This window comes from Scomber scombrus, chromosome 1, assembly GCF_963691925.1.
Source record: "Scomber scombrus chromosome 1, fScoSco1.1, whole genome shotgun sequence".
Lineage (NCBI taxonomy): Eukaryota > Metazoa > Chordata > Actinopteri > Scombriformes > Scombridae > Scomber > Scomber scombrus.
The window spans coordinates 27121977-27149942 of record NC_084970.1 but is presented as its reverse complement, the minus strand read 5'-3'; the positions used below and the strand labels follow the sequence as shown (position 1 = coordinate 27149942).

Sequence of the window (27966 nt, the reverse complement as noted above, 5' to 3'; positions counted from 1 at the left end):
TGACGTCACGCAAATGGCGGACGTTGTAAACAGAGCCAGCAGTTTGGCGGATTGAACAAAGTGAAACGGCTCTTTTTATTGAACAAAACAAGATGAACAGCATTGAATGTGAGAGGTTAGACAGTCTGGAGGGCTGGGTGGCCGTCAAGAGCAACATATTTGAGGAAACGGAGTCGTTTAAGCTGGGTTTTATCGTGCAGTGGAACGTCATCGAGTGTAAGTTTGCTGTCACCTGCCACAATCGGACATTACAGAGACAGAAGAGGAGAGCTGAAGTCAATGTGGGAGACTCTGAAATAAGCTGGGCTGGACTCTTTTCCGTCAGCGACTTAAAACACATCCATCAACAATTCACATGTGTCGCAGACGTCCTGGCCTCCTGCTTCCCGGACTTGTCTGAGTTTGAGGAGGGCAACATTTGGGACCTGCTCTTCCTGAGTCGGAGGTCAGGCACCGAGGAGGAGGACGAGCGAGACTTCGACGCGCCTTGCAGGAGGCTGGAGAAGTACTTCAGCACAGCCATCGACATCTGCGGCCGGAAGATCGTCCTCGACACCCTCTTCAGTCAGGATGAGAGGGACGTGGAGGAGTACTTTGAAAACCTGCAGGAGTTCAAGAGGAAGACCATGCAGGAGGAGATGTCCAGGGCCAAGGGTCACCTGCGGCAGGTGAGGTGGAGAGAGTGAGAGGGTCTTCTTCTGCTTTCTTCTGTTTTATGGAGGGTGGGACACCAGCTTTAAGGTGCATTACCGCCACCTAACTTACTGTGTTGGAGTTTGGAGAGTCAACTAGTTATGTGTCCCACAGTGGGGAAAACTCATTGCTACAGCAGCTCAAAAAAATTGTGATATAAGAAAAAACAAATGTATACAACAATAAAATCAAAAACAAAAAAAATGGCCTTAAAGGGCAATTATAGTGCAGCATTGTAGGCTACAGTCTATAATACAGTCAATAAGGCATTTCTAGAGCCAGACCGATATATGGGTCAACTAATATTATCAGCTGATATTGGCCAATCACAGATATTGGTATGGGTTTTTATTCCATCACATATAGGCCGCATTTTGTGTATATTTAATCCTTGTTCCTAATTCAAGTTTAATATATAACCCAAAAGAAAACAAACAAACAAATAAAACACAATTAAAAGCCAGATAATAAAAGCTGAGTCTTCAGATGCATTTTAAAAGTATCAACGGTCTTATCCTGTCTAATGGCCCCTGGCAGGATGTCCCAGAGCCAAGGGGCCGCTATAGAAAACCTAACTTACTATGTTGGAGTTTGGAAAGTCAATCAATTATGAGTCCCCTTAAACCAGTGCCAGTACTCAAAGAGGGGTCCTTCAGGGGTCCCCAGCAAAAAGGGCAATAATGCATTTTCACTATACCTCCATAAGTATCACAATGTCATGATGTGATAAAACATCTATAGAAACAGGGTGGAGGTTTCTGGCACTACTTCAACTAATTCCAAAGAGCACGGAGAAGGAAAAAAGTCTGAGGAAATTCAAAGCTCCAGCAACACTTGTAGTATAGGATGACTTTATTAACAGACCAACACATTTCAGCTTGTGGCCTTCATGAGGGTTATCTTAAAACACATTACAAGCAGCATTTATATAGGGTATTATTATATTATTATTATTGTTATATAGGGTATTTAAAAAATGAAAGCACAAATATTATCAGGCGGGGGATCCTAGGACAAAATCTTGTCAGTTGGTGGTCTAATTGTGTCTGTTGAGGGGTCTTTGGTGTGAAAAAGTTTGAGAACTACTGCGTTAAACAAATACAAGAAAATAAAAGTGTATTAACTATTATTTATTATATATATTTCATTGAAGACCACTTTCTTTAAACTAATGAATAGCCTCACTAACCTGATAGCAGATGAGGTCATGAAGCCTCCTTGTTTTGTTCAGAAGGGAAATATTCAACTAACATGAAGCTTATGTTTAATTATAAAGAAAAATATTTACTTTTACTTTTAAATTTATTTACTTTGACTGTTATTTATTCCCTCTGTTACTGTGTTATTTACGTTATAAAACCACAACTGTTAAAAACAAAAGCCAGCTAGATCATTTTTTCCCACCATGTTTTACAAGTTTTCTTCTAAACTGAACAAACTGAAAACATGAAATCATTTTGTAATAATAAAGATCAAAAGAGCCACGATGCAGACAGAGAGATCCTGCAGCTTTTATTTTGTTCAAAAGGAAAATACTGACTTAAATGTTTACAGCGGTATCATATTTAATCAAAAGGGTATATATACTTTTTGTCAATTTTATTAACAAAAGTCAACAAAGAAGTGTTGTGAAAATAATGTAATATTAGTATTTTGTTAACTTGTTATATGAATGTGGGAAGACTTCAAATTTTAACAAAACATTTAAAATAAAACAATGAACATGAAGGTAGTATTTATACTGTTGAATTAGACTGCATTAGTTTTAGCAGTATTTGCTAAAAAAATGCTGAATACCAGTCAAAAGTTTGGACACACTTTCTCACTGATGTGAATGGGAAAGTGTGTCCAAACTTTTGACTGGTACTGTATATCTACATATAAACGTGAAAATGAGACGTTCGAGACAAACAATGAGCCTCTGATCTTGAACAGCGCTCTCAAACAAATCTCAGCCTTGTTTGGCTGCTTTCTTCTTCTGTGCCTCTTGCTTGTTTTTCACCATATCCAAAAAGCACAGTAGAAGTCTTAGAAAACCATTTTGATGCACTTGAAACAGATGATGTGAACAAACCAGACAAAATTTATCAAAAGAAGAAGTGAGAAGCAATTAAAGCGTTTAAATCACGCCCAAGAGGAGATTTTATTAGCAACATTTTATTTCTGCTGTTTTTAAATGGGAACCTTTTTTTTTTTTCCTTTTAATTGTCGGGTCTGTACAGTGAAATCTCTTAATGCTCTGTATTTTAATGTTACCCTGCAGGTCGAGCTCCACTCAGCGGTGGTGCTAATCTGAAAAACAGACTTAGAGTGACGCAGCAAACACTCACTGTGTTTATTTGTCATAATCAGCTGAAGTATTGTGCAACAGCTACACTGACTGCTTCATGCTGCTGCACTTTGACACGATTCAAACACAAAAATGTAATGTGACCATCTGTTTACTCCGTGACTGAAATCCAACACAACAACTCCACAAAGCCGAGGACTCGAGACAAAGGAAATAATACAGTCGGTGTTCACATAAAAATCTTCACCATCTAATACAGCTCAACACAGCAGACCTGCAGTAAATACATAATAAATACCAATAAAATAAATACTCTGTAATTATCCTATAATGTCCGGTTTTGCATTAGGCTGTAACCATTAGCATTGTATCTCATAGTTAATCCATGTTTTGTCCCTTTATAAACATGAAAAGAGCAGGTGAGAGGATTATGTTGTGCAGGTGAACCCTTTTTATACCATTTTCTTATGAAGAAATCAGACAGCTAAAGACCTTTATGTTTCAATGATGTGAAACAGAAAGGTCAGAAAATTCTCTGACTGGAGAAGATGAGGAGCTGAAATCAGACAAATTTTCTTTAAACAATCGATTATCAAAATAGTTGCAGGCTAATTTATGATTGACAAAATGATTCATCAACTAATCAGATTTGATCGGTATGAACAGTCAATCCTAATCATCTAAAAAGTCATACAGAAGAAAAAACGTGGCTGTGGGCTATGAGAATAAATCCTGCCTAATGATGATAATGTCTTCTCTCCTTACAGCTGCTGCAGAGTCACGGCAGTGCCGACGGGATGGTCGCGCTGCTCAGCATCTACGAGGAGGAGGACGAGTCCTACCAGGACCTGGTCACTGTGGCCACCACCTTCTTCCAGTACCTGCTGCAACCTTTCAGGGACATGAGAGAGCTGGCATGCCTCTACAAGTTGGAGATCCTGGTAATTATAAGCACATTACTTAAAGGGGAACTCCACCAATTTTACACAGTGTTTGTTTACAGGTCTTGGGTCGTACGACAGCATATGTAAATGAAAATGTGTGGGAGCGTCCAGGAGGAGCTGAGTGAAATCTGATAAAATTGTCAAGGTTGAGTTAATAATATCAGTTCAGGCTGAAGAACACAAGTTAGATCTGTGAGTGCGGAGTTAAAAAGAAGTGAAGTTACCTCTGTAGCCCCTCATCTCTGTTTCAGGAGAGCCTGTCATTAGCTGCTACTAGCATAACACACCAAAATCTGTACAGTCAAGTGAATTGAGTCAATCAATCAATCAATTTTTATTTAAATAGCACCAAATCACAACAAAAGTCATCTCAAAGCACTTTACGCATAGAGCAGGTCTAGACTGAACTCTTTCATTTAAAGAGACCCAACATTCCCCCATGAGCAGCACTTGGCGACAGCAGTAAGGAAAACTTCTCTTTAACGGGAAGAAACCTCAGGCAGAACCGGGCTCTAATTGAGCGGCCATCTGCGTCGACCAGTAGGGGTTTAGGGAGAGAGAGAGAAGAGGGAGAAAGGAGAAATAAAGAGGAGAGGGAGAAAGGGAGAAGAGAGAGAAGCATTGTTTTAGCATTAGTTGAAATATATTGGATTTGCAGTAATTTACTGTAAAACATTTAACAAAATCAAAAAAGGAGCTTCGTGGAACCTTCTTAACTCAAAGGTGTGCGACAGACTTTTATAAATTAAAAGCAATTATATAAAAAGCTCTGAACACATTTAAAGTTCCCATGTGTCTGCTGATGATGCCAGTTATATTATATTAGTAATGCTCAATCAGTAAATCTCAATTGAAATTCAAATTGATTATTCTGGGTTTCTGTGATAATGAATGATAATTAATTTGATTTGATAATTACTAGGAAAATCTAGTCAGACATTTTTAAGTCTGATGTTAGGGCAGGCTATATGAAGAATGATTGTTTTTAAGTTCAATAAACACAGATAATATATAATATTGATATTACAGGTAAAATTTCTCCTATTCGTCCAGGATATTGAAAACTTCCAGGACACGTAGACCGGCTACAGTTTTCTGTAATGGAAACTCTACATACGTGTTCCACCAGGGAACAAATCCAGTGTTAGAGTAGAAGCGACACCCGTCACGCTGTTTCCTGCCGTCACCGTGACCACCAACCCACAATGTTGTTTATTACTGAAAAACACAATTTCATCTCAGTCAGCGATCACTACATGTCCCCTTTCATTCTGGGCTGTGGTGACCCTCACAAAGTGTGGCACTAATGGAGTGATTCATCTCTAGAGCATTTTCATTTCTTTATGAACTGAAAGAAAAAATAGTCAGAGTTACATGTGGGTTAAGTAACTGTAAAAAGACAGCATTAAATCACCAAGTGTTTAACTGTCCGCTGTTTTTCTCTCCCTGATCGGCTGCAGAAGTCTTTGGAGTTTGAGGACTTGGGTCCTAAGAGAATTACAGCTCTGGAGAAGGAGGCGGAGGAGTGGAGAACAAAAGCAGAAGACGCAATCGCCTCAATTCAGGACATCACTGTCACCTACTTTGCACAGACTTCAAAGGCTCTAGCTGGTATAAGTTATTGTGTTTGTTTCTCTCATTTGTGTGTGAATGAATTCATTATGACTTTTACATATCAGCAACATGAAAACGAGCATCGGAGTCACAAGTAGCTGCAGCTAACATGTTTATTGTTTATATGATGTAATATTCAAATAATTAAAACTAAACATTATTATTTCTAACGTTGTGAACCTACTTATGGATGGTTTCCCTTTTAAAATATGTTATTATCTTGTGTTCATGTCCATTTGTAGGTAGCAGACATGTATAAACACTTTTGTGCACACGTTTAGGTATGTTAAAGCAGATGGAGGAGGATAAGCGTCGTTTTGGGGCTGCTGCCTGGGCGTCTGCTGCTCCTAGACTGGAGAAACTACGCTTCCTATTGGCCAAAGAAACCCTGCAGCATATGAGAACTGCAGAGATGTGCCTCAGCCGCAAGAAAGACAGCATCAGAGAACGGGTGTGTGTCGCACAGTTTCTTTGATTAACACAAACCACTCCTTTCCTAGTTGTAGCTGTAATTGATGCGCACATCCCGTGTTGGCGTATTGACTCTGACACAGTTGTAAAGCTTTAGTTAGTCATTCAGATCTTTATTTCTAGTACCAAGGGTGACACTGTGTTTGTAGTGAAGTCTCCAGAGATTTGCCACAGCGCCTACTTGCTCTAGTGTATCTTTCACTTGGTATTCCAGTCTGATCTGAATCTCTGGCTGCTGTAGTCCTTTGATCTATTTATAAAGCCTCTCTAAAAACACAGAAAATCCCCTCAATACACCCCCAAAACCTGCACGCATGAATAAGTGAGTACGTCTGTGTGTGTGTGTGTGTGTGTGTGTGTGTGTGTGTGTGTGTGTGTGTGTGTGTGTGTGTGTGTGTGTGTGTGTGTGTGTGTGTGTGTGTGTGTGTGTGTGTGTGTATACATACTCCAAATGTGCCAGCTACATGACTGTCTGTTAGTTCAGAGGGTGTACGTGCCAGAATCAGAGTATTTGGAGAAAACAGCAGTGAATTACCTGCTGCTGTAGGGCGTCATGCTGCGCTTTTGAGATTCAAAAGAGAACAGAGATCACCTTCAGCACCTTCAACGTCATGTGGCTGCATTATTCATCCATTAAGCTCTTTAAAAATCAGCTTTTAGGATGCTGGCAGTGTCTACCACTGTGAAATCAACATCAGCCTTTACAGAATGAAACAGCTGTGTGTGTGTGTGTGTGTGTGTGTGTGTGTGTGTGTGTGTGTGTGTGTGTGTGTGTGTGTGTGTGTGTGTGAGTTTATAATGAGATCAGTGAGCTTCACCTACGCAAAATCTTTAGCTGGTGGCAGCATAACTCAGTGGCTCTGTTATCTGAACCTGCAGATGACATAGTGTGACACCTTTACTACATTTAGTGTGTGTATATGTATGTTTGGAGTTCAGTTCACTCTTTAGTGTCATAATTCAAAGCATTAAAGAGCGTACATATGCTTTGAATGTGTAAACTCGTAAATTACATAATAAGCATATTCAGTAGTATCACTGAACATATCTACGCTCCAGATAATTGTTGGTTTCAGCTCATTTCATCACAATCAGCTCACATAGAATTAAACTGGCTTGAGATGATTTATCAGTCACAGACCATTAACTTTGTTTTTGTGTCAAACTTTGGGTATTTTCACCTGGTAATGTAGCTGAAAGCAGGGACTATTTTTTCTAAACTCAATGTTTTATGTTCTGTGACACTCAAGCATCCTAAATTTGAGGCAGCTGTCAAAAAGTATTGCGTTCACAAGCAGTGGTGCCACAAAATTGAGCCCAGAAGGCAATAAGAACGGTTGATGTGGAGGTTCTTCTTGCAATAAATAGGTTTCTGTTTGAAGCTAAAATGAAATTCATTCAAGGCGTCTTCGAACACATTGAGAACAGTTTTTTTAATAATTCCTGCTTGTCTATAATACAATGTACAACTCATTCAACACATTTCAAGTCTCTGTGAGTTAACTCAGTAGCTCAGTCCCATAAAAATCAGGTCCTAAGTGTTGAATAGTTTGTAATATGCAGATACAGGTGTGATCCTTTATAAGGGCTGACTTGACATTTTTCTTTGTGGTGGTACAGATGGGCGGCTTGTCAAGCAGAGACCAGAACCAGAGATCTGATCCTGGGGGTGTGTCTGAGGACGGCCAGCAGCAGGACACCGTGGATCAGCTGGAGCTGCAGTTCTATGAAACCCAACTAGAGCTGTATGACACCAAGTTTGAGATCCTGAAGAATGAGGAGCAGCTACTGGTGGCTCAGATAGACTCCGTGCGAAGACAGATTAAAGGTATACTTACTGTAATGAATAAGTGCCTCAGTAGATGGGGACACAGAGGAGGCATTAAACATATCGTCTTTTTGAGCAAAATCAAATCACTGTCAACTACAGTGCACTTTAAAACACTCTTACTAAATAAATGTATAGATCTATGAAACACTCCACAGTCAAGAACACTTGATTTTTAAGAAAATCTTAATACCAGATGCTCCAAGTACAAAATGGCACAAAGTTTCCTCATACTGTGAAACTTGTACAAATTGCCGTCTTATTCAAAATAATGAAATAAAATGCAGAGTGACCACAAAAGCAGAAACACTTGAATATGTAATGCTTTGTAATAAAAAAGCTGCAATAAGTACAAGCTTAATTAAAGGGTCAAGTCACCCAAACCAAAACCCCCCCCCCAAAAAAAATCCATTGTCAACAATGACATCTTAGAGGTGGATATATCAAAACTTGATAAATGATCAAAAATAAATGATCTGTCATTTTTTTTTGAACTGTCCCTTTTAAAATACTTGCCAGTAGTTTATTTTAAAGTAATAGTTTGAAATCCGTCTGTTTTTCTGGTCACTCTGCATATTGTATAAGTAAGAGTAGTAAGAGTTTACTTTGGGCAAATATTTGGTGCATGTAATATTCCCTAATTGCCCCTCCAGGGGACTGGGATGTTTATGTGTGTGTGTGTGTGTGTGTGTGTGTGTGTGTGTGTGTGTGTGTGTGTGTGTGTGTGTGTGTGTGTGTGTGTGTGTGTGTGTGTGTGTGTGTGTGTGTGTGTGTGTGTGTGTGTGGTGACTTTGGCTGTGTGTGTCCTTACCTTGACTGGTTTCAGGTTACTTTCCAACTTACAATGCTCATCAGTGGGCAAGGACTGTCTGATGCCTTCATTGGAAGTTATTTAAAAAAAAAATCTACTTCATGTTGACACCAGAATTCTTTCTAAGTCACTGGTCACACGAGATAATATGCAGATCACATGTAAATGTAATCGGTATGCAAAAAGACAGCAAAGCAGTATGATAAATCAATAACACATGAAATTATACTGAAATTAGGCGAAAGTTAGACAACTCCAGAATGACTTTCTCCTTTAATTCCTGCTATAATGCTGATACTGCACTTTTCTTAAGCTACTGAAGCTCTTTGTTATGAAGTTAAGTTCCCAAAATAATGCATGAAGCATCATGACATCACATGTTGAGGACAGAATCTGCTTCTAATGGAAAATGAAGGAAACGCTGGTTTAAGAATGACACTCGTTTGAGTAGCAGCAGTATCTGATGAAATGTGTATGTGTTGTAGAGCTGAATGAGGAGGTGGTGTACTATGATGTGTGTGAGGATCCCGAGGAGCTGCAGAGCCTGGTCCACACTGGTATTCAACAAGCACATTCTCCGGTTGTCAATCAGTTCAAAAGACGCCTGCAGACCCTGGAGACCAAGAGAGGCAACATCTGTGCCCGGCGAGCATACCTCCGCAACAAAAAGGTGAATCTTCTCACCAACTCAACATTCATTTTAATGGCATTTTGGTTTATTTAGAGGTCAAACTTATGATCTGTGTCATAATATGGCATATTTACAACACTCACTTCATCGCTGTAGGATTTGAAATAGTCAGAAATCATAATATAGCTCATGACCAGAGCTTCTTTTTTATAGTTGTAAAAACTAATGGGAGCTGTAGCTTCTCTCCGTCCCCTTCACATACTGAATTGCTGAGATTTTTTTTACTATTTTTTTTATTATATAGTTTTATTTTTAGCTGACGCAGTGATTTAAGCACAGTTGGAGCAGCTGGCATTTTCTCCTGCTGCTGGCTACACACTCATTTGTCTGATTAAAAACATTTTATTGCTCAGGACACACTAGAAACAATCCCCTGGTTATAGGCTCACCACAGGCAATAAGAGTCACATGTATAAATATTTCACAGTGCAATGAAAATGAAAAAAGGAGGACACAGTGAGATTTAAAAGAACATGTTTGACCTTCATTCTCAGTTTCACTGGTGTTTTCTGAAGTGTGAAGGACAAACTTGCCAAAGAAATCTCTAAATTCTGACTGTGGTGTGTAAATGGAAAAGGTGCTTCATTTGTGTTTTCTGTGTCTTTAGGATCAGTGCATGGAGGCCAACGAGCAGAAGCATGTCACAGCCAAGCAGAGCTCCATAGTCTTTGCCCAGCATCATCAAATCCACTTGGTACGTCACCACGGCAACGAGACAGCCCACAGAGACACTCAGACGACGGCAGAAGCCACAAATGAAGCTGGATCCAATTCTCTCTGTAATCTTACCCTCACTGTCTCCCTCTGTTGTCTGCAGAAACGAGAGAAGAAGAAAGAGGAGGAGCAGAAGAGGAAAGAGTGGGTTGACCAGGAGCGAGAGAAGACTCTGAGCAGATTACGATCCTTCAGAGAGGTCAGGCTCTGTCTATGCTCCACCTCCTCCTGCAGCTTCACTCCTTTAATAAAGCCCCGGAGGCACCAGCTTCATACACTCTCACTTAATTCAAAATTAAAACTCAGTTATTAACTACTCAGCTCATCCACACCGGAGAAAGTCCTGATGACAAAAGTGCTGCGATTGTGAACGAGTGTTGTGCTAGAAAGTTAAAGGTGCAGTAGCGCTGCCAGTGAGGAGGGGAAGAGATAAGGAAACAAGACTGTGTTAGTTGAAGCTCATCAATTGCCTTAGCTTAACTCGTGTACATTCACTTACACAGGACTAGAAAGATAAATTATTCCACAGTTTTGCGGTATCTTATTACAGGAGTGTTCAAAGTTAAGTTCTCCTAATCAGAAAAGTATTACGGTAAGAAAACTCTTAAAGCGACAGTAACGTAAAATACTGTCTTAACAGAAAGCTTAAAATACTGTTGCCTCATTGTTACGTAAACATAACTTATATTAAAGGGTTTTAGCTGACCTTTTACCTATTTATCATTAACATATTCAATAAAATAAATAATTTATTTCCATCCACATGAACTGTTAAACAAAATACAGACTGCATTCATTTATTTAAACATGTAAAACATAATTTGGCTCCAACAAAAACTGTTGTAGTGTGGTGTTCAAGCTATTTGGCTGAAACTGACTCCATGAACACAAACATTTCTCACATTCAGATATCAAAGAATTGTGACAAAGACGTTCTGGTGCCAAAATATTGTTCAGTTAAACACTCCACTCTTCCATCTGCTTCACTATAATCAGCCCATCAGCCAGCTTGTGTGTTGCAGAGTTGTAACAGTGGAGTCTGCTCAACATCATTTGTAATGTCTCTAAATGATAAGCTTTGTTCTGTTCATTTACAGGTTTTGTTTTAACTTTTTGCATATCAACCAACATATAAACCTACACTGATACACTGGTCTCTGATGAGCTCTAACGTGTGGTAAATGTATAGATGAGACTGAAAACTCAACCTTGACCCTGATAAAAGCTCAAACAATCTCACCACAGTGTCCACTCACTAGCTGTTCAGGAGCTTTTAATTGCATCACATGATCTTCAATAGATAGTTTGACAAATTGACATGTTATTTTAAAGACTTCTCATCTATAGTGGCTAAAAAATTGAGGTATTTCTTGACCCTGAAAATAGCAACACGACACTGTACGTGTAGCCAGACTCCTCCGCTGTCATTTCAATATTAAAAGCTATGATTTTTTTGCAACTAAATTAATCAAATCCGAGATTCTTTTAATTGGCCCTCACTTCCACAAAAGCTCCTCTATCATATCTATTTATCATCTAATATGAAGAAAAGTATTCAGGTTGGTACAATCCTGCTTCCCTCAGCAGAGGAAAAAAGCTAAAGTCATCATTAATCATTTTTTAGCAGTTGCAGATCTTGAGACTGTGTGTCTTTCCTCGCTGCCTACGCAGTAAAGTCAACAGCTCACCTCCGTCTGACCCCAGAATCTGCCGGGTAATCTGATCACCTGCTTTCTTGCATCTCTGTACTGGCTCCTTGTGAGACAGAGAATTAATTCGAAGACTTTGTTGTACCTTTTAAGGCTTTGCATGGGCAGACCGTTACATTGCTCATCTGTTACTCCCTCATCATCAGGAAGGGGCGACTGAGGTATCCAGACCTTTTCTGTCCAGGCCCTCCAGCCTCAGACGTCCTTGTCTGAGCGTCCCAGGCTGCCAAATCTGGAACAGATTATAATTCACTTTTATTATAAAGCTTTATCTTCAGTGTTTTACTGTTTGTAACCTTTTTTCATTGTTTTATTCTGTTCTCTTTAAAATCTTTCTGGTAGTTTACTCTGTTTTACTGTTAATAGTTTAGTAATTGTATTCATATAGAGCCTTTCTAAACAGATTTACTGTTATTATAATTATTATTCTCAACATTGAAGAAGTTTTTCTGATATGATCGAATGCTACAGAAATGCTACTAAGTGCAGTTTCTGGTAAGATCGTCAGTTCTTTAGATTGTTGTTGATTTCTGGAGTTCTGATATTTTCTCTCTGTCTAAGCATTGTGAATTTAAATGTAAGCGTCTTTGTTTGTGCACATTCCCTCCGTCACTTCAGTTTAATTTCAAGTCGCTGTGAGACCAAAGAACATTTGATGTGCGAGCATCGTCTTGTGTCTTGGCCGTCCCTCTCTCTCTTTGAACATTAGACAAGATAATGTCTTTATTTCTTATGTCTTCTCTCACTTCCCTTCCTCTCTTTTCAAGAAGCGACACGGTCAGTACATCCTGAAGACTCCTCAGTCCAGGATGTCTCCCTCAGAGCCGCCGTGTCCCTCCCAGCCGCTGTCCATCATCAGCCTCGGCAAGTCTCCCTCCTCTGACGGCGCACCCTCCATCCGTCCTGCACCCAGATGCAAAAAAACACCCAAGAAACAGCAGCCTCGAGACATCCCTGTCCAAATATTCGCTCCACCGCCGCCTCCGACAACAAACGCTCCTACTGTACCTCCTCCACCACCACCTCCACCGCCACCTCCTCTGCCTCCACCTCCACCACCCCCTGCCTTACCTCCTCCGCCCGTCAGTGCTTCACGTTCTGCGGAGGACAAACCAATGCCTCTCAGTGAAAAAGAGGACCCTCCTTTTCCTGCCAAGAACATGCTCAAACAAAACATAGGTGAGAAAGAAATAAGTCATTCTGCTCTCCAGTTATGTTTCTGTTGTATTGATCTATAATCTATAAATGATCTATAAATCATTAATTGTTGAGTCTCATTTTGAGCTCAAAGTGTGAATGGAGCAAAAGTGGCCACTTCTTCACATGACAAGGATAACGGTGATAGAGATGGAGAAGGATCTGTGAATATGTCCGACTTCAGGGAAGGTTGTGCTTGTTTGTTTCAGAGAAAAGTGTGTGTGTGTGTGTGTGTGTGTGTGTGTGTGTGTGTGTGTGTGTGTGTGTGTGTGTGTGTGTGTGTGTGTGTGTGTGTGTGTGTGTGTGTGTGTGTGTGTGTGTGTGTGTGTGTGTGTGTGTGTGTGTGTGTGTGTGTGCGCGTGTGTGTGCGCGCGCGCGCGCACTTGTACATGGTGTTCTGTCCTAAATTTCCAACTTCCCCCATGAGGCCAGAGAAGGCATTTACCTCAGTTGTGGTCCTGCTGATGCACACTCTCAGCTGCAGGGAGACAGTGACGTCCAACACGACTTTATTTTTCAGAGCTTTTGGTGAAATGGAGTTCACTCAGGAGGATGTTTTTATCATGCAGCAGTGAGAACTTGGGAGAGCTCTGTGAAAATGTTTCAGTCGCTTAATCAGCAGTGAAATTAAAACATTATTGCACACCTGAGACTGTACATAATCAGCACATTTGGTGTTTAAGTTGAAGGTTATCCTCAAAAGGAATTTTTTACAGTTTGTCTCATTTCCTTCCAGTGCAGCTGCTTCGATGGTTGTAAAACTTGCTGTAATTCCTTCACTGTTGCATCACTGTAGGAACGATGGATGAAGTGTTGGCCTCGCTGCAGCGTGGACAGATCCAGCTTCGAAAGGTCCCCACTCCTAAGACAGAGACCCCTGCAGCTGACCCGAGGAGCAGCCTGATGTCTGCCATCCGACAAGGAGTCATGCTGAAGAAGGTGAGATGCTCTAAAATAGAGACTTTCAGTTTAAATTATACATCTGATAATATTGTAATATAAAAACACAAAAATGAGACTCCTGTTCCCATTGGTGAAATGTTCCCCCTGTTACCATGAACACTGTTAATCCAAGGCTGAAAATAGTCCCTAACAAATGCACTCTTGACTGTGCGTAACATTTACTGAAATCTACAGTGGCCAGCTGTTTGAGGAAACTGCTGAGCCTTTTATAAATATAAAAGTATATAACCCGATTTGAAAGATTTATATCTTCAGTAAGAACCAACACACTCAGGGGCTGAGACACCGTCTGGGGAAGATGGACAGATGCATTGTTGCTCTTTTTAAGGGATTTGTGGATAATAACAAAAATACAGAATATAACCAGTCGTATCCTTGAAGAATAATAGAGGAGTGTAGTTTGATTTTACTGTCTGTGGTTTTAAGGGAATCGTGTGCCTTTTGAGTATTTTTTTGCTACTTTTTAAGATGACAATGAACTTAGTCTACTGTAATAATAAGAATAAAAGAATACCAAACATTAGTCTAGTTTAATCAGCCATCTGTGCATAAACTGTTTTGATTATTGTTTCATTTAGATATGTTGGATTTGCATTTATTAGTTCTGATTATAGTATTTACAGAACTAAAAATGGCTGCAGTCCAGGTTCCCCAAGGTGATAATTAGTGTCTGACACTCTGGATCACCTGACAACAGTTTGGGAAATGAACAAGACTCAGCTCGACAAGAGTCTACAGCTCTGTGAAGCTGTCAGGGTGTTTTTACAAATAGAAATGTTGACCTGTTTCTGGCACTTGAGTTAAAGTAACTTGGATCAAGATTGAGACGCCGTCATCTCTAGAGCTACATCACTAGTGTGGCTAAAAGAAATCATCCACTAACATGAATTTTGTTGATTTCTATCTTTCTCACTCACTCATGCACTCTCACTCTGTAGTAAAATGTTTCAACCAGTCAGCTTCCTGTTACGATACAAAGATTTGATCACAAAGAGTTTGAGATGATTGATAAAATGTTCCTATATGAATATTCCTGACCGAAGCTGATCAGACAGCTGATCTTAGTAGACCTATTGTGCAGACATTTGGACTCGTCACACACATGACGCATACTCATTCAGCTGTGGCTCCTGTGTCATCAACACCGGCTCCCTGGAACACTTACATCATTAATGTTATTCGTTCCTGCTATGATCAGCTTTGATTTCTCCGCCGAAGATAACCGGTGGCACTTTGGTCGGGAGGTTAAAAAATGAACCCCTGAAGAAAAAGTGACGCTAAGTTGACTCTTGTCATCTGCTGCAGGTGGTTCCAGCGCGCTCAGAAGTCCCGAGCGGTGCAGACAACGAGCTGGAGCGCAGCATCAAAGCTGCCATGTTGAGGATGAAGAAGGTGTCGGCCGACTCCGACTCTGACTCTGACGACAGAGGAGACGACGAGACGCAGAGTGGAGACTGGGACAGCTGAGGACACACACACACACACACACACACACATGTACACAAACACACACGCCGATGAAGCTGTTCTTACATCACCCTGCTCTGTTTCCTTTCACGGTTCTGAGCTGCGGCTTATGTTGCTGCCAAGTTATCACCCTCAAAAGCTTCTTTGACGAGGGCAGGATTAGGGCCGCCTCTGAATTTGATATTGCTGTTTGCTGAAGTCGTAATCATCTTTGTCTTTTTCATAAATAGCTCAGAGATATTGTAATACATCACAAACTGCTCAAATTCAAACAGCGAACAGCGAGCGGCAAAAATCAGGATTTTAATCTCCTCTGATTTTTATTTTTCGTTTGCAGAAAATCCCAAAACTTAACGAATGAGGCTTTGAGCTTCATCATTGATTTAGAAGGAAAAGGTGAAGAATTCGTTCTGTAGTTCAGCGTGTAAATGATTGAATCGGCCTTTTATGTGACTGTCACAAAGTAGGGGGAACAGACGACTACACTACATAACTCCAACGACACAAATACTCCCTTTTTTCACTCTGCTCTCTCTCAACTCCGCTGACATTCGTTACTTTGAATGTAATAAAAATCTGAACAATTATTATTCCTTTACTCTTCAAGGGCTACAGAAAACTGAGGGTTTAGGTTTTTTTCTTTTTTATTACTAACTAAAGTGAGAGTGATGTCCTGAACTGCAGCAGTGTTAATAATTTACAGCCTACATGTCTAAAGTCTGCATCGTTGTTCGTGCACTGTCCAGTCCTGTTTTTTTTTCTTTCAGAAACTTGTGAACGTGTTATTTTAGGTGCAATTTATATGTGATCTGATATTTCTCCCTCTATGATGCCATAACCAATGAGATGACAAATGAATGCTAGATGTTTGAGTTTTTTTTAAACCACCGATACTTCATTTAATGCATAACTTTACACCTCTTTATCTCTGTTGACTGTTGAATCCTCAGAAAGGCTGGCAGGTTATTTTGGGAAATCTTTGTACTTATGACCTTTGAACCTGTGATACAGAGCACTTGGCTTTATCGGAGCCCCTTTAAAAAGGGTTAAGGTGTAATGTATTATGTACAAATGATAAAAATATATTACTGTAAGGCAAACAGTCTTTTAAATGGTTTGCGGATAAAGCTATTAACTGCTGCACTTTGTTCTAAAACCTTTTGATTCTGCAGAGATTGGTTTAAGGCATGAGGTGTGTCCAGATGTGTGTTACAGGTGAGCTGGGACATGGTTACTGCTGTGTTTTAAGAATAAATGAAAACACATTCAATCAAATATGTCGTCAGTTTTCTTTTAAATTTTAAAATCTTTATACTTGACGTGAACTTGTGTTTCGCTCACGTCAGCCCCTGATCTCCACAAGTTATCCGCACCTGGCTGTGATGAAGCCTCTGTTCGTCGAAATGAGTCACATCCTTTTAAAAGAGAGAGAGAGAGAGACGCCTTATCAACTCATGCCGGTGAACTCCGGTGAGTGCGCTTTGCCGAATTTGAAGCCCACATGATGATGAGTCATATTGCAATATCCATCCTGGCAGCCGTCGCTCTCAAATATTTCTCCTGCAGTGACAGACATCCTCAGCCAGCTGTGATTGGTTTATTCAGCTCTGTGTACTTTAGAGAGCTGCCGCCGGCTGCGGTAGTTATGGCTGCTCTTGAACATCATCTTGTTTGCAGGGCGGCCGTCTCTCTGCATTTGTGTGTGTGTGTGTGTGTGTGTGTGTGTGTGTGTGTGTGTGTGTGTGTGTGTGTGTGTGTGTGTGTGTGTGTGTGTGTGTGTGTGTGTGTGTGTGTGTGTGTGTGTGTGTGTGTGTGTGTGTGTGTGTGTGTGTGTGTGTGTGTGTGTGTGTGCTGTAACATCCAGGTAATTCAGGTGGAAGACAGGTCATGCACCTTGAAGAAGACACACATGGCGGACCCAGCGATGGAGCGTCAACATGAAATTCTGCAGCATGTTACCATGGTAACAGGAAGTCTCTGTGGTAGTGGCCTGCAGTGCCATGTCTCTCTCTCTACTCCTTTCTCTCTATCTCTCTCTCTCTCCCTGTGACACATGTACAGTGCAGCATAGTCTCTTAATGATGTTTCACCAACTCGCCCACTCATCACCAGTCACACAATGAGCCTTGCCGAGAGAGTTAAAGAGACAGCGATGAACAGTAGAGAGAGGGGACACACAGAAAGGCTGCAACTAATTTTTTTTAAATTACCGATCAACCTGTCAGCTACTGTTTCATTGATGTTATAAAAAAAGTCCTAAAAGTGACTAAATCTAGAGTCAACAATAATACCTAAACTTTTGTTTTGTCCAAACAGTCAAACTAAACTAAAAGTGTAACTAACTTTATCATACTAACATGCTCACAGTGACAATGTTAACATGGAGACGTTCAGAGGATAATGTTTACTATATTCACCCTCTTAGTTTAACTTGTTAGCATGTTAACATTGGCAAACTAGAATTGGCTATGTCATTAGTTTTGCAGGTTTTTGGTCATAAACCAAAGTATTTTTGACCTGATGGTGGTGCTGTAGTTTAACTCAGAGGATCATTAAAGTCACAGCTCATCCTCTGAGCACAATCTGTGTCTAATGTCATGTCATTACTTTTTTGTTGAGACATTTCACTAAAAACAACCTCATTGTGGCACTGGAGGAAAAGTCAGAGGATTCATCCCGTGGGTATCATGAATGTCCAGCAGCTGCCATGGTGATAGCATAGCAAAAAGTTTTAGAGAGGCTGCAACTATAATTTTCATGATGGATTAATTTAGAAGAAATTTTGCAGATAGTTTCTCAGAGCCCCGAGGTATCTCCATATTGTTTATGTTCAACTGTCCAAAACCCGAAAATATTCAGTTTAAGAGTTTGGAAGAAAAGCAAAAGCGTCTGTGAGGCTGGAACCAGGAAATATTTGACATTTTGATTTGAAAAGGGATTATATGATTATTCAGTTGTAAAAATAATTAATTTGGATTAATTCAGCAAATTTTTTATCTCTAATATTCAGTTTACACAAAATGAACAAGACAGAAAAAGCTCATGATGTTTATTAAACAGGAACTGGAAAAAATTAAAATCTGTGAAGTGACATTTTTAATAGTCGATAAAATTTAATTGTCAAATATTTCCTGGTTTCAGCTTATCGAATGTAAACGTTTGCTGCTTTTTCTATAATTTATATCATTTTAAATGTATATTTATCTGCAAGATGATGCTCGGGGTTATTTCTCATGAGGCCTTTTTCCAACGTTTTATAGAAATTATAACGATGGGTAGTTGCAGCATCAGAGCGGGTCATTTTGCATCAGCCAAATTAATTAATGAACTGATCATCTCTGCACTAAATTGATTGTTTATGCTGCTTATTCATTTTCCACCTGTGCCAAACATCTCGCCTTTGAAGGTGAGAAGGAAAATTAAATAGTCCCAGGGAGTCAAACATCCACGAGTCTCACTGGCTGTGAAAGATGATTGACTCTTGTGTAATTATAAATTAATTGTTGGGATGTAGCTCTGGATCCATACTTCTCATAGTCCATCATCCACAGTGTTATTTATCACAAAAAGAGGAGTGAGTGGGATTAAGTTGCCAAGGCAACGTGTCCTCTGATCCACCTCTGCAGTTGTTTCCTCAGTGCTGTGAGGACATCGGACTTTAAAGGTTTTTCCATCCTTCAAACAAGCTTGTGTGTTTTTGCTCTGATTGTTCTGATCTCAGAAAAAAATGATACGTGTAAATCACTGTGATAAAACTTTACTCATGTGCTGTCTCTGTTGGGATAACAGCTATATTTAGTGCTATGTAAATCAACAGTGGAGAAAAGACGTGCTGTGGCGGAGCCTCGACAGGATGCAGCTCCCTCCTCCTCTGAGCTTTTCATCCAGGAAAAATGCCTTAACACTTTCACAGTGTCAGGAATCATATTTGTAAGCTCTTTTTTTTTCACCATGTTGATTTCTACACAGCACCCACAATACTAATTTGTGTGTGGGGATTAGGAGAACCTCCTCACGCCCAACTCATGACCCAGCACTGCAAAGTCACAACTTGAAGAAAGAGAGGAAAAAAAGACTCTTAACTCAGAGTTGTAATTAAACTAAATTTTAACAATTGTCAGTTCTATTGTACAATATTGAACAGAAGTCACAAAAGTTTACAAGAGGCATTGGTTCAAAAGGAAGGATCATACTTTGTGTTATGCAGGTTCAGGTGACTTATGAACAGTAGGGCTCAAAGAGAGATAATAAGCAAAAGTCCCTTTATAGACAGCTCAATCTCATGACCTCAATCTCAAGATCAGAACAGTGATTAAAAATGAAGACTCATAACATCATCAGTATTATCCAGTAAATATGTCACCACAACATGTTCCTGTGATTTTAAATGTTTCAAAACAGCACACTGCTGTAAAAAGCAGCTTTGAACACCATCATCCTGAAAAAATGTCCTCCATGATTAAACTTATGAAGCCAGACAATTTGGTATATTTAATATGTTATTGTACATCTGTGGAGGCTCGATGTTGATTTACTTGGTTTATTCTAGAAACACTAGTGGCAGAGAGGCACCAAAATAAATAAATATGTAAAACCAAAAACCAAGAATCTGACAGGATTGTAGTGAAAAGGGTCCATGTCAGCTAACCATTTTCAGTGAAGTACACTTTCACATTTAGTCACCCATCGAACAGCACCAAGTCCCCTCACCCAAAAATAACCACCACCATAACAAAAACCAGTGTGTAGGAAGCACATCAACAGCCTTGGAGAGACAGACGTCTTTGTTCTACAAATGGACAAAATACTGTTGCACACACAAGTCATTTAAACACTACACTACAGTCATGGCAAAATGGGGTTCTTATTATTATTTTTGGATGACTACGTTTCTGCAGGAAAGCTCCTGAGATGAGAAAATGTTCCTTCTTTATGCAAATATTATCAAAAGGACTGTTTAGTGAAAACACCCACAAGAGAGCTGATGGATTCCTGCTCCGGTCCTTCCTCAGTAGTTTTTGTGCAAACACCTGTTTCCTCCTTTGTGTTTCTCACCGCATTAACATCCATTAACAACATTAACATTCTCAAGATGGGCTCGCCTGCCTGGGTTTTCCATATCAATTTATTAAAAAGGATGATTGTGTTTTTCAACGTGATCATTTTTTCATCAGGTTTTCTCACAAAAAAAAAAAAGCTTCAAGTTATTATTATGGTGACAGTCATCACTTGGCCACTTCTCCTTTCCAGGTAGAATTAGACTCACCTGGAGGCACTTTGTGTCACGGCCGTGTGTCATATATGTGCATATAATTGAATGAGTACAAACGGTCTCCTAACACACCTGAGATAGACAAGAGGCAACAGCGAGGACAGTCTATAGAAATATTTCATCTCTAGATCTCTGAAGGGGCCACAAGGATTAACACCAATTATTACTTGAGTGATGCTGAACAGCATTGTCTTTGTGTGTTATTCGTTTTAGCCCTTTTAAGTCCTTTCTTCTACTCTGCTGCAGCCTTGAGAAAAAAAGACAGATGGACAGAATCTAAGAACCCACCACCAGCTTTTTAAAACCGTTTCCCCCCACAGAAATGGAAAAGTAAGCTCAAAGTGTGACTCTTGATTTAGTTTCAGAATGCCAGCGCACAAAATGGAGCCATTTGTTGGAGCATGCTGGCCCTCCTTTTAGTGTGCCAGTGTCGCTCTCTCTCTCCAAAAACATTTCTTTCTCACATGGTAGTGTTTATTAGTAGCCAAAGCTGATTGTTTCTGAGTGGACATCACTTTGGGGGAGTAGGTGCCACATAGTTTCTGCCCTGAAGACATACTGTAGTGAATCCTTCGTACCTGACCTCCGACCCTCTCGGCACAGTGCCACTTTTTTTCTCAGTTATCAACACCTAGCTTGGAGAGCCCCTGCCTGAACTCATGCAGCTCGTCTATCTTTCCATCCAGAATATCCATGAACTTCTTCAGCTCGCCCTTCATGTTGCCCTGCTTCTGTTGACTCTCCTCCACGTCCAGCTGAAGACCCTCTATCCTCCCCTCCAGTTCCTTGTTCGTCGTCTCTGCAGCCTGTGAACAGAAAGATAATCAGAAGATAAAATTAAGTTTAAATGCAACAAAGAAGTCAAACAACAGGAAGTCGAGCTCAATCTCCCGTTATGAACGTTAACATTTAACTTTGAAGTGTTTTTCACGTTAGCAGACGTCACACAAAAGACGACCTTATTTGACTCACAGCTACTTCCAGGAAAAGATAAAAGCAGCTCAACTGGCCTTTCAACATTTTACCTCATTATATGCAACAACAAAAAAAAGGTAGAACCATCAGGAATAAAAACCAATCTAACATTTAGGAAACATGCTCATTGTATTTGGGGCTGGGAGGGTAAAGCAAGTCTTTCAGACGAGCAGGCGACACGAGTGACACATTAATGCCAAAGATACCACTGAAGGGAGGGGTTTAAAATAGGAGTGCTAAATGGGTGTTGCGCCTGCATGACTGTATTCTGCAGCTGACTCCTGAAACCTGATCTCCATGTGGGGTGTCGTCTTTAAATAGAGGGGCAACATGACTACAAACACAGACGTTGGAGTAGGTAGAAAAAGAAAAAGGAAAAAAAAACATGTTCATATGAGTGGATTAACTTCAATTTGGCAGCAGGAAAGTTTTATTTCATCGACTAATTTCTATGTGAATGGAGACTGGCTCAGTTTTTGTTTCAGGCCTCATGAATAGACGAAGGTATTCGAGAAATCCCATTGTCTCTGCTTCTCCTCCGTGTGGATAACCGGTTAGATAAACTCCTGCTTCAGCCAGTTCTGTTGTCACTGTCATTCATCCAGCTGCCTGTTGCAGAAACAAACCAGGCGGTCGAGCTTTGTGCAGCACAGGAACTTCAGGCACGCCACTGTTGGTTTTATTCTCCTCCCTGCCCGGCTTGAAAGGCAGCACATGCACGACAGCTTGGATGATAAAATCCTGCTCTGAGTCAGTCAGAACAGGGCGAGAGATGAGCGTCACTATCAATGCGGCTCATGTCAGACTTGGCACTAATGGGACGTACAGTCATTCACCGAGCCTGGCTTTCTGGTTTCACAGAAAGTCTTGATATTACTCAATGAAATAAACCCGTCTAGAATAACAAGTGCTCTTTGTTATGAGGTAAATGGCAAGTGACGGGTGTGAATCTGTATTATTCCAAGACTCTCACACCCAACTTCACCTCCTTCACCTACAGAAGTGTTACGTATGAGCCTCAGTTTTTTCAGCAGAGCTCTCAAAACAATTTCAGCTGTTTTTGTAGCCAGCAGATCAAATCTGCACTGCTAGGAAACTAACAAGCCGTGACAGAGATGTAGTATCTCTGTTTCACGGTTTGTTAGTTTGCTACAATCGGGAAGAGAATACTAGGGTTGAACTTTCATTAATAGATACACTAACCAGAATGTGCGTTAGTGAGACACGTGATGTTGTAATGTTGGGTCACTAGCCTTCAGGCAGAATGATGAATAGAAACACTCATTCTCCATCTCCATCTGAAAGCGCTGCTTACGCCTCTGAGCCTGTGTGTTACCTCGCTGCGACAGCCATCGTGTCCTCACGTGTGCTTGAGAGCTCAGGGTCTGTGCAGCTCTCTTTATACTCTGCTGTACCTCAGAGAAATGAGGATTTTCTGAGTGCTTTGAACATACCTGCAGTTTGGCGGTGATGGTCTCACACTCCGCCATGAGCTGAGGGATTATCTCCGCCTGCTTCCTCAGGTTCTCCAGTTCCTGGGAAGAAGAAGTTTGGTTGTCTGTTAATCAAAAGTCTAGAAATAAATTGATCCTTTGTAGATTGGTACAGGTGTGCTATAGCACCCCTCTTTTTTTGTCTTCTGTATTTGTCGTTTATACTGCACACTAGCTATTTATCCGGTCAGGGTCAGGTAGGTATCATTTGAAATGTTCTATACTGTCAATCAATAGCTGATTTTCAACCCTTAACAATTTCTAGATATCTTATGTTGAGGATTATCAACGTGTCTCTACAAATCCTTGTCCCCCCATTTAACGAAAACAGTTGCATTTTCATATGTTAAAAGGATCATTTGATATTTTAGGAAATACACTTCTTTGCTTTCTTGCCAAGCGTTTGATAACATCTGCTTAGCTTAGCATAACAAAAATCTGCCAGCCAGCACCTGAAACTCACCAATTTACATGTTATATCTTGTTTGTTTAATCGGTACAATCACAATTACTGCCTATTATTTCTTGGCCAGGATCAGTGACTTCCTGAATGAAACACATGAGATATAACATGTTAATTATTGAGCTTTAGATGTGCTGGTAGATTATTGTTACCTTTTGACAGAACCTAGCTAGCTGTTTTCCTTTTTTTGTTTGGTACCAAGAAGTACTAAGGTAACACAGATACACTTACATGCTGTTAATTTGTCAGTGTTGGATAATGTACACTTTCCCCAAGAAGAAAACTATATCCAAGAAGGAGGCCGAAATGCAAAGCAGGTAAAGAAAAAAGAAAAAAAGGAGGGTAAAAACAGGTAAAAAAAAAAAAAAAACATCCCAGACTTTGAAAACTGAAGATGCAGCCTTGACTCTGGTTTTTCGCCTCATGTTCATGTTTGTTTTCTATTATCGCTCTGAAAACTTCATCCCTCGCCTGGTTTTGGAAAAAAAAATACACAGTTTCAGAGCATCCATTACCACTTCAGGTGCTTCTACCTAAAGAAATAATTGGCAGAGTCTTTGTAGTCACCTGCAGCAGCTTTGTTCCATCAGTTCAGGGCTGCCCAGCGCCGGGTTCAGCACAGTGAATGCTTAATAATTCATTTGCACATTTTTAATTGGAGGCGTTCAGCGTGTGCATTTCTAGAAAGGGGTGAGTCACTCGGCAGATGAGCCTCAGTGAGCTGTCTGCTGTGTCAGTGCTCTGCAAACAAGATTACGTTCGGCTGGCCTCTCGGTCAGTTTTAGGGCATTTTAGCAGATGTAGAGCTGGAAACACTGAAGCCCCTGAAGGGCACAATTCTTTGATTCTAATCTTTCAAAATCAGCTCCAACTCTTTGAACTACTTTCCTTTTGTTGTATGAGAAATACCGCTCTCGAAGAAAAGATTTATACACTATTAATACTCTGGCTGCCAGGTGTTGAACTAGAAAATCCTGGACACACCATTTATCACCAGGACTTAACGCAGCATAGTCATTTCAAGCTACACAATGAGTTGATTCATTGATTAGACAATCGACAATCAACCATTTTTGAGGATCAATGATCATTTACAAAGAAAAAATCACTTTCGTCACTTCATTACACTCGAGACGTATAATAGAGACAAGTGTGAACGTCTCAGGTATCCAGTTGTGATTGGATGTTAATGGTAGGTGTAAACAGGAACCAACAGAAAGCAGTCGCAATTATTGAGGGGTCAAACTGTAAGAAATATCTAAAATTAAGTGGCTACTCCAAACTTGTAAAGACATGACAAAGAAGTACTGAAAAAATGTGTTTTGCTGTTGAAACAGAAAGATAGGAATTTTTTTGCTATTTTTTGTTGTTTTTGTTTTGTTTCACACATTGCTGAACGTCGTGTCATGTCATGAGAGGGAGACCCAGTCAGCACAGAAAAAAAGAAAGAGGCAAGACTCAGATTGCCAGAAGTTAGTCTTAATCATCTGAAACAACATTTAACCATCAACAAGCAAAGGTCAGAATACTGTGTGGCCACGCAGGACTCATCCTCATTAGAAATAACAGCACCATTAGACTACACTGAGCTGACAGTCACATCGTTTGGACTATGTATGACTGATGTAGGAGACATAAGGCAAAGCCACGAATGGTATTTGTGCCAAAATTCACTGCTGCACTGATTAGAGACAAAGTCAGCGGATGAATTTATATTCCCCGGTCGGACCATTTCCACAGTGGAGTTCAATGAAATCAAACAGGATATCAGCAACAAAATTTTTAACTGCGTATGAAAATATGAGCAGCGCAGAATATTACATAAAGAAATTGGAAGAGAAAAGACAACAGTGAGCAGTATAGCAGTATAAGGTCTGGGTTTAGCTGGGTCAGCAATCCATAACAGAACCCAAGATCCCCTCAACAGCACCCATCATTTCTAACTGAGGTTTAATCAGCTCCTGAGGGAGAGGAGCGGTACTCAGTAAGAACAAAAGGCAGAGAGCCGGTACACAGTGGAGAAACTCACTGAAATGTAGGAATGAAAAAGTAGATCTGTAATTTCAGGAGATGGAACAGTTGAGTGCAAACCTAAGAATTATAATGTATTTGATGAAGAGAGGATGGTTAGGGATGAGCTAAGATAAGATTAGCTTTTTGTAATAAACAGCCTGGCCCCGGCCCACCGTTTCATGACGGATGTGATGCAGACGTCTCACCTGCTCTTTCTCATGTAGCTCGGTCTCCAGCTCTTGCACTCGTGCACTCAACTGGGCGTTTTTCTGCTTCTCCTGATTGCCTTCATTACACTGCGCTTCTAGTTCTGCGATCTAAACAGCGAAAAGGGACAAGGTGGAGAGAAGAGAGAAGGACGTTTTTACAGTTTAAAGTGTGACAGAAGTTCTCATTCTTGTTTATACACCATGCATGTCCTACATTTTACATTTTGTGCAATACTGGACATAATGAATATTTTAAGTAGTGGCATCTTGAAAACTAAAAGTAGCATTTAAAAAAAAAAAGAAAAGAAAAAAAGAACAGTATCATTGCAACACCAGCCCAGTTGCACTAACAACTGCCCACATTGATTATGAAACTAAAATGATTCTATTTTTGGTGGACACAGGCGAGACTGGTGCTGTGAATACAAAATCCAATAAAATGCACGGAGGGACTTGCGCATCACATTTCTAAGTAATTAAGTCACCTCCCTGACACTGAGAATCTATTCATTTTTTGACAGTTTGTGGCGCAGTAATTATTCTTTACTAAAGTCGTCTTTTTTTGTTTGCAGGATCGATGGTTTGTGTACGTTATTTTACTTCGCTGTAGGAGTGCATGACTGGATTACCTTTTCCCTGAGCGTGTCACTCTCCTCCTTGCAGGCACTAAGTTGTTTCTTCCAGCTTTCTACATTAGCTGAGGACTCCTGCAGTGCATCCACCAGCCTGGCATTATTTTCTCTTAAAGTCTGCAGCTCTGTTTCCCACTTCTTGGCGTTGGTGTTGCTGCCAGACAGGAGAGAGAAAAAGAGAGAGATCCAGAAGGAGAGTTATTAATGGAAACATTTTTTAGACAGGTTAATGTTGAAATGCCAGGGGCTTGTGCCCACTGACATGACACATAATGCTACAAAATCCTTCCAAACATAGCTATTTAATTAGTGGGCATGTGCATCACACTGTCAGGAGATATTTAGACAAAAAAAAGACAATAGTGAGAGAAGTCTCAAAGGTCTAATGAGCTGTAGCCCTGGTATGTAACAACACACATATCCCTTCATGCCACAGTATCTTATCAATGCGGTTGGAGATGGTTGTGATGTATATTTAGTATGCATCACTGTTCCCTTCCTTATGCATGGCTGGGTTGAAGTGTGCTGCTCTCCTTCAAATGTGGACCGACTTGTTCTGCAGCATTCTGCAGTCCTCGACTCTTTCACTGCTCTGACACATTTCCACAAAGCAAAATCCCAAAGCCTTGTAAATGTGAGTAAATGGGCCAATAAACTCATGGATCAGCTGCGTTTTATAAGCACGACAACCTGGAGAAGTTTAACAATACACGTAAACTTGACAGACCGTGCTGTGATGAAAATGATGTTGTTTGTCTTTGTCTTATTTCATTTTCTTATTATTTATTTTTTTTACAGATCTGTAATTTAAAAGAAAGTTTCCTGAAAATAATCTTTCCATTATGTTCTAATATTGAGAAAAAAATGAATAATATACTGAGACTTTAGTTGGTTTTCAAGAGGAATTTTCCTTTATGTAACTGGTTGATTTAAACCCAAGTAATTATTGATTTATTAGTCATTTATTATTGAAATCTTTGTCCACAACGAGCCCACAATTCAACAAATATGGAGACTAAATACATTTTACATGTTCACTGACTTGCTGTGCACTCTCTAACAGATTCTCCAGGCTGCACTTTTCCATATAATTAGTACCAAATTACACTGTCCTCCTCAGGAACTTTCAAAAGTGCCTGATTACGGTTCCTTTGTAGAAAATCATCAAGAACTATGGGACCTGTAAAATAAAGCGTTAGTCACACTACTGATGCAGATGTTCATTTACTTAAGACCTAAGCCTTATGAAGGAAGGTCTGATAATTGGTATTTTTTACCTGAGGACTTTTTCCCATCTGGATCAAATATGTGTCGGGCATGTTTATGTTGCTACCCAGCACTAATTCTGGCTAAAATTAAATCGCTGTAGTTTTACTCCAAACTGACACCCTGGGGGTCAATTCAATCCCATCTGGAACTACATCTGGTGTTTCATGCAATTACAGTTCTATACACTTAGCATCTTGATTATAAAAGCCATATCTAACCAAATGGCGTGGAGTAATAATAATTCAAAA

At 40.2% G+C, this 27966-nt stretch overlaps 2 protein-coding genes across 4 annotated transcripts in view; one reads left to right on the top strand and one right to left on the bottom strand.

Moving 5' to 3' along the window:
• The first annotated feature begins 14 nt into the window (after positions 1 to 14).
• On the top strand, positions 15 to 19372 carry LOC133984950 (WASP homolog-associated protein with actin, membranes and microtubules). Of its 3 annotated transcripts, none has more exons than XR_009925433.1 (13): positions 15 to 668; positions 3751 to 3924; positions 5388 to 5538; positions 5823 to 5992; positions 7633 to 7840; positions 9137 to 9321; positions 9950 to 10036; positions 10160 to 10255; positions 12533 to 12944; positions 13759 to 13901; positions 15231 to 16607; positions 16739 to 16862; positions 17257 to 19372. XR_009925433.1 is itself a non-coding variant. In XM_062424473.1 (11 exons), the coding sequence occupies exons 1-11, from the start codon at positions 93 to 95 to the stop codon at positions 15390 to 15392; spliced, it is 2364 nt and encodes a 787-aa protein (XP_062280457.1). In that variant the 5' UTR covers positions 15 to 92; the 3' UTR covers positions 15393 to 16667. The 3 variants fall into 3 exon arrangements, 1 of the variants encoding a protein (XP_062280457.1); XR_009925432.1 differs by having other exon boundaries at positions 17070 to 19372; XM_062424473.1 differs by lacking the exons at positions 16739 to 16862; positions 17257 to 19372 and having other exon boundaries at positions 15231 to 16667.
• Positions 19373 to 19481: 109 nt separating this feature from the next.
• The window catches only part of homer2 (homer scaffold protein 2), a 32348-nt gene continuing 23863 nt past the window's right edge, over positions 19482 to 27966 (bottom strand). The window contains exons 6-9 of the mRNA XM_062424505.1: positions 26447 to 26603; positions 25815 to 25925; positions 23094 to 23174; positions 19482 to 21470 (exon numbers count right to left, since the gene is read on the bottom strand). Of these exons, the coding sequence (XP_062280489.1) occupies positions 21282 to 21470; positions 23094 to 23174; positions 25815 to 25925; positions 26447 to 26603 (538 nt within the window). The 3' untranslated portion in view covers positions 19482 to 21281. The remainder of the gene's footprint in view (positions 21471 to 23093; positions 23175 to 25814; positions 25926 to 26446; positions 26604 to 27966) is intronic.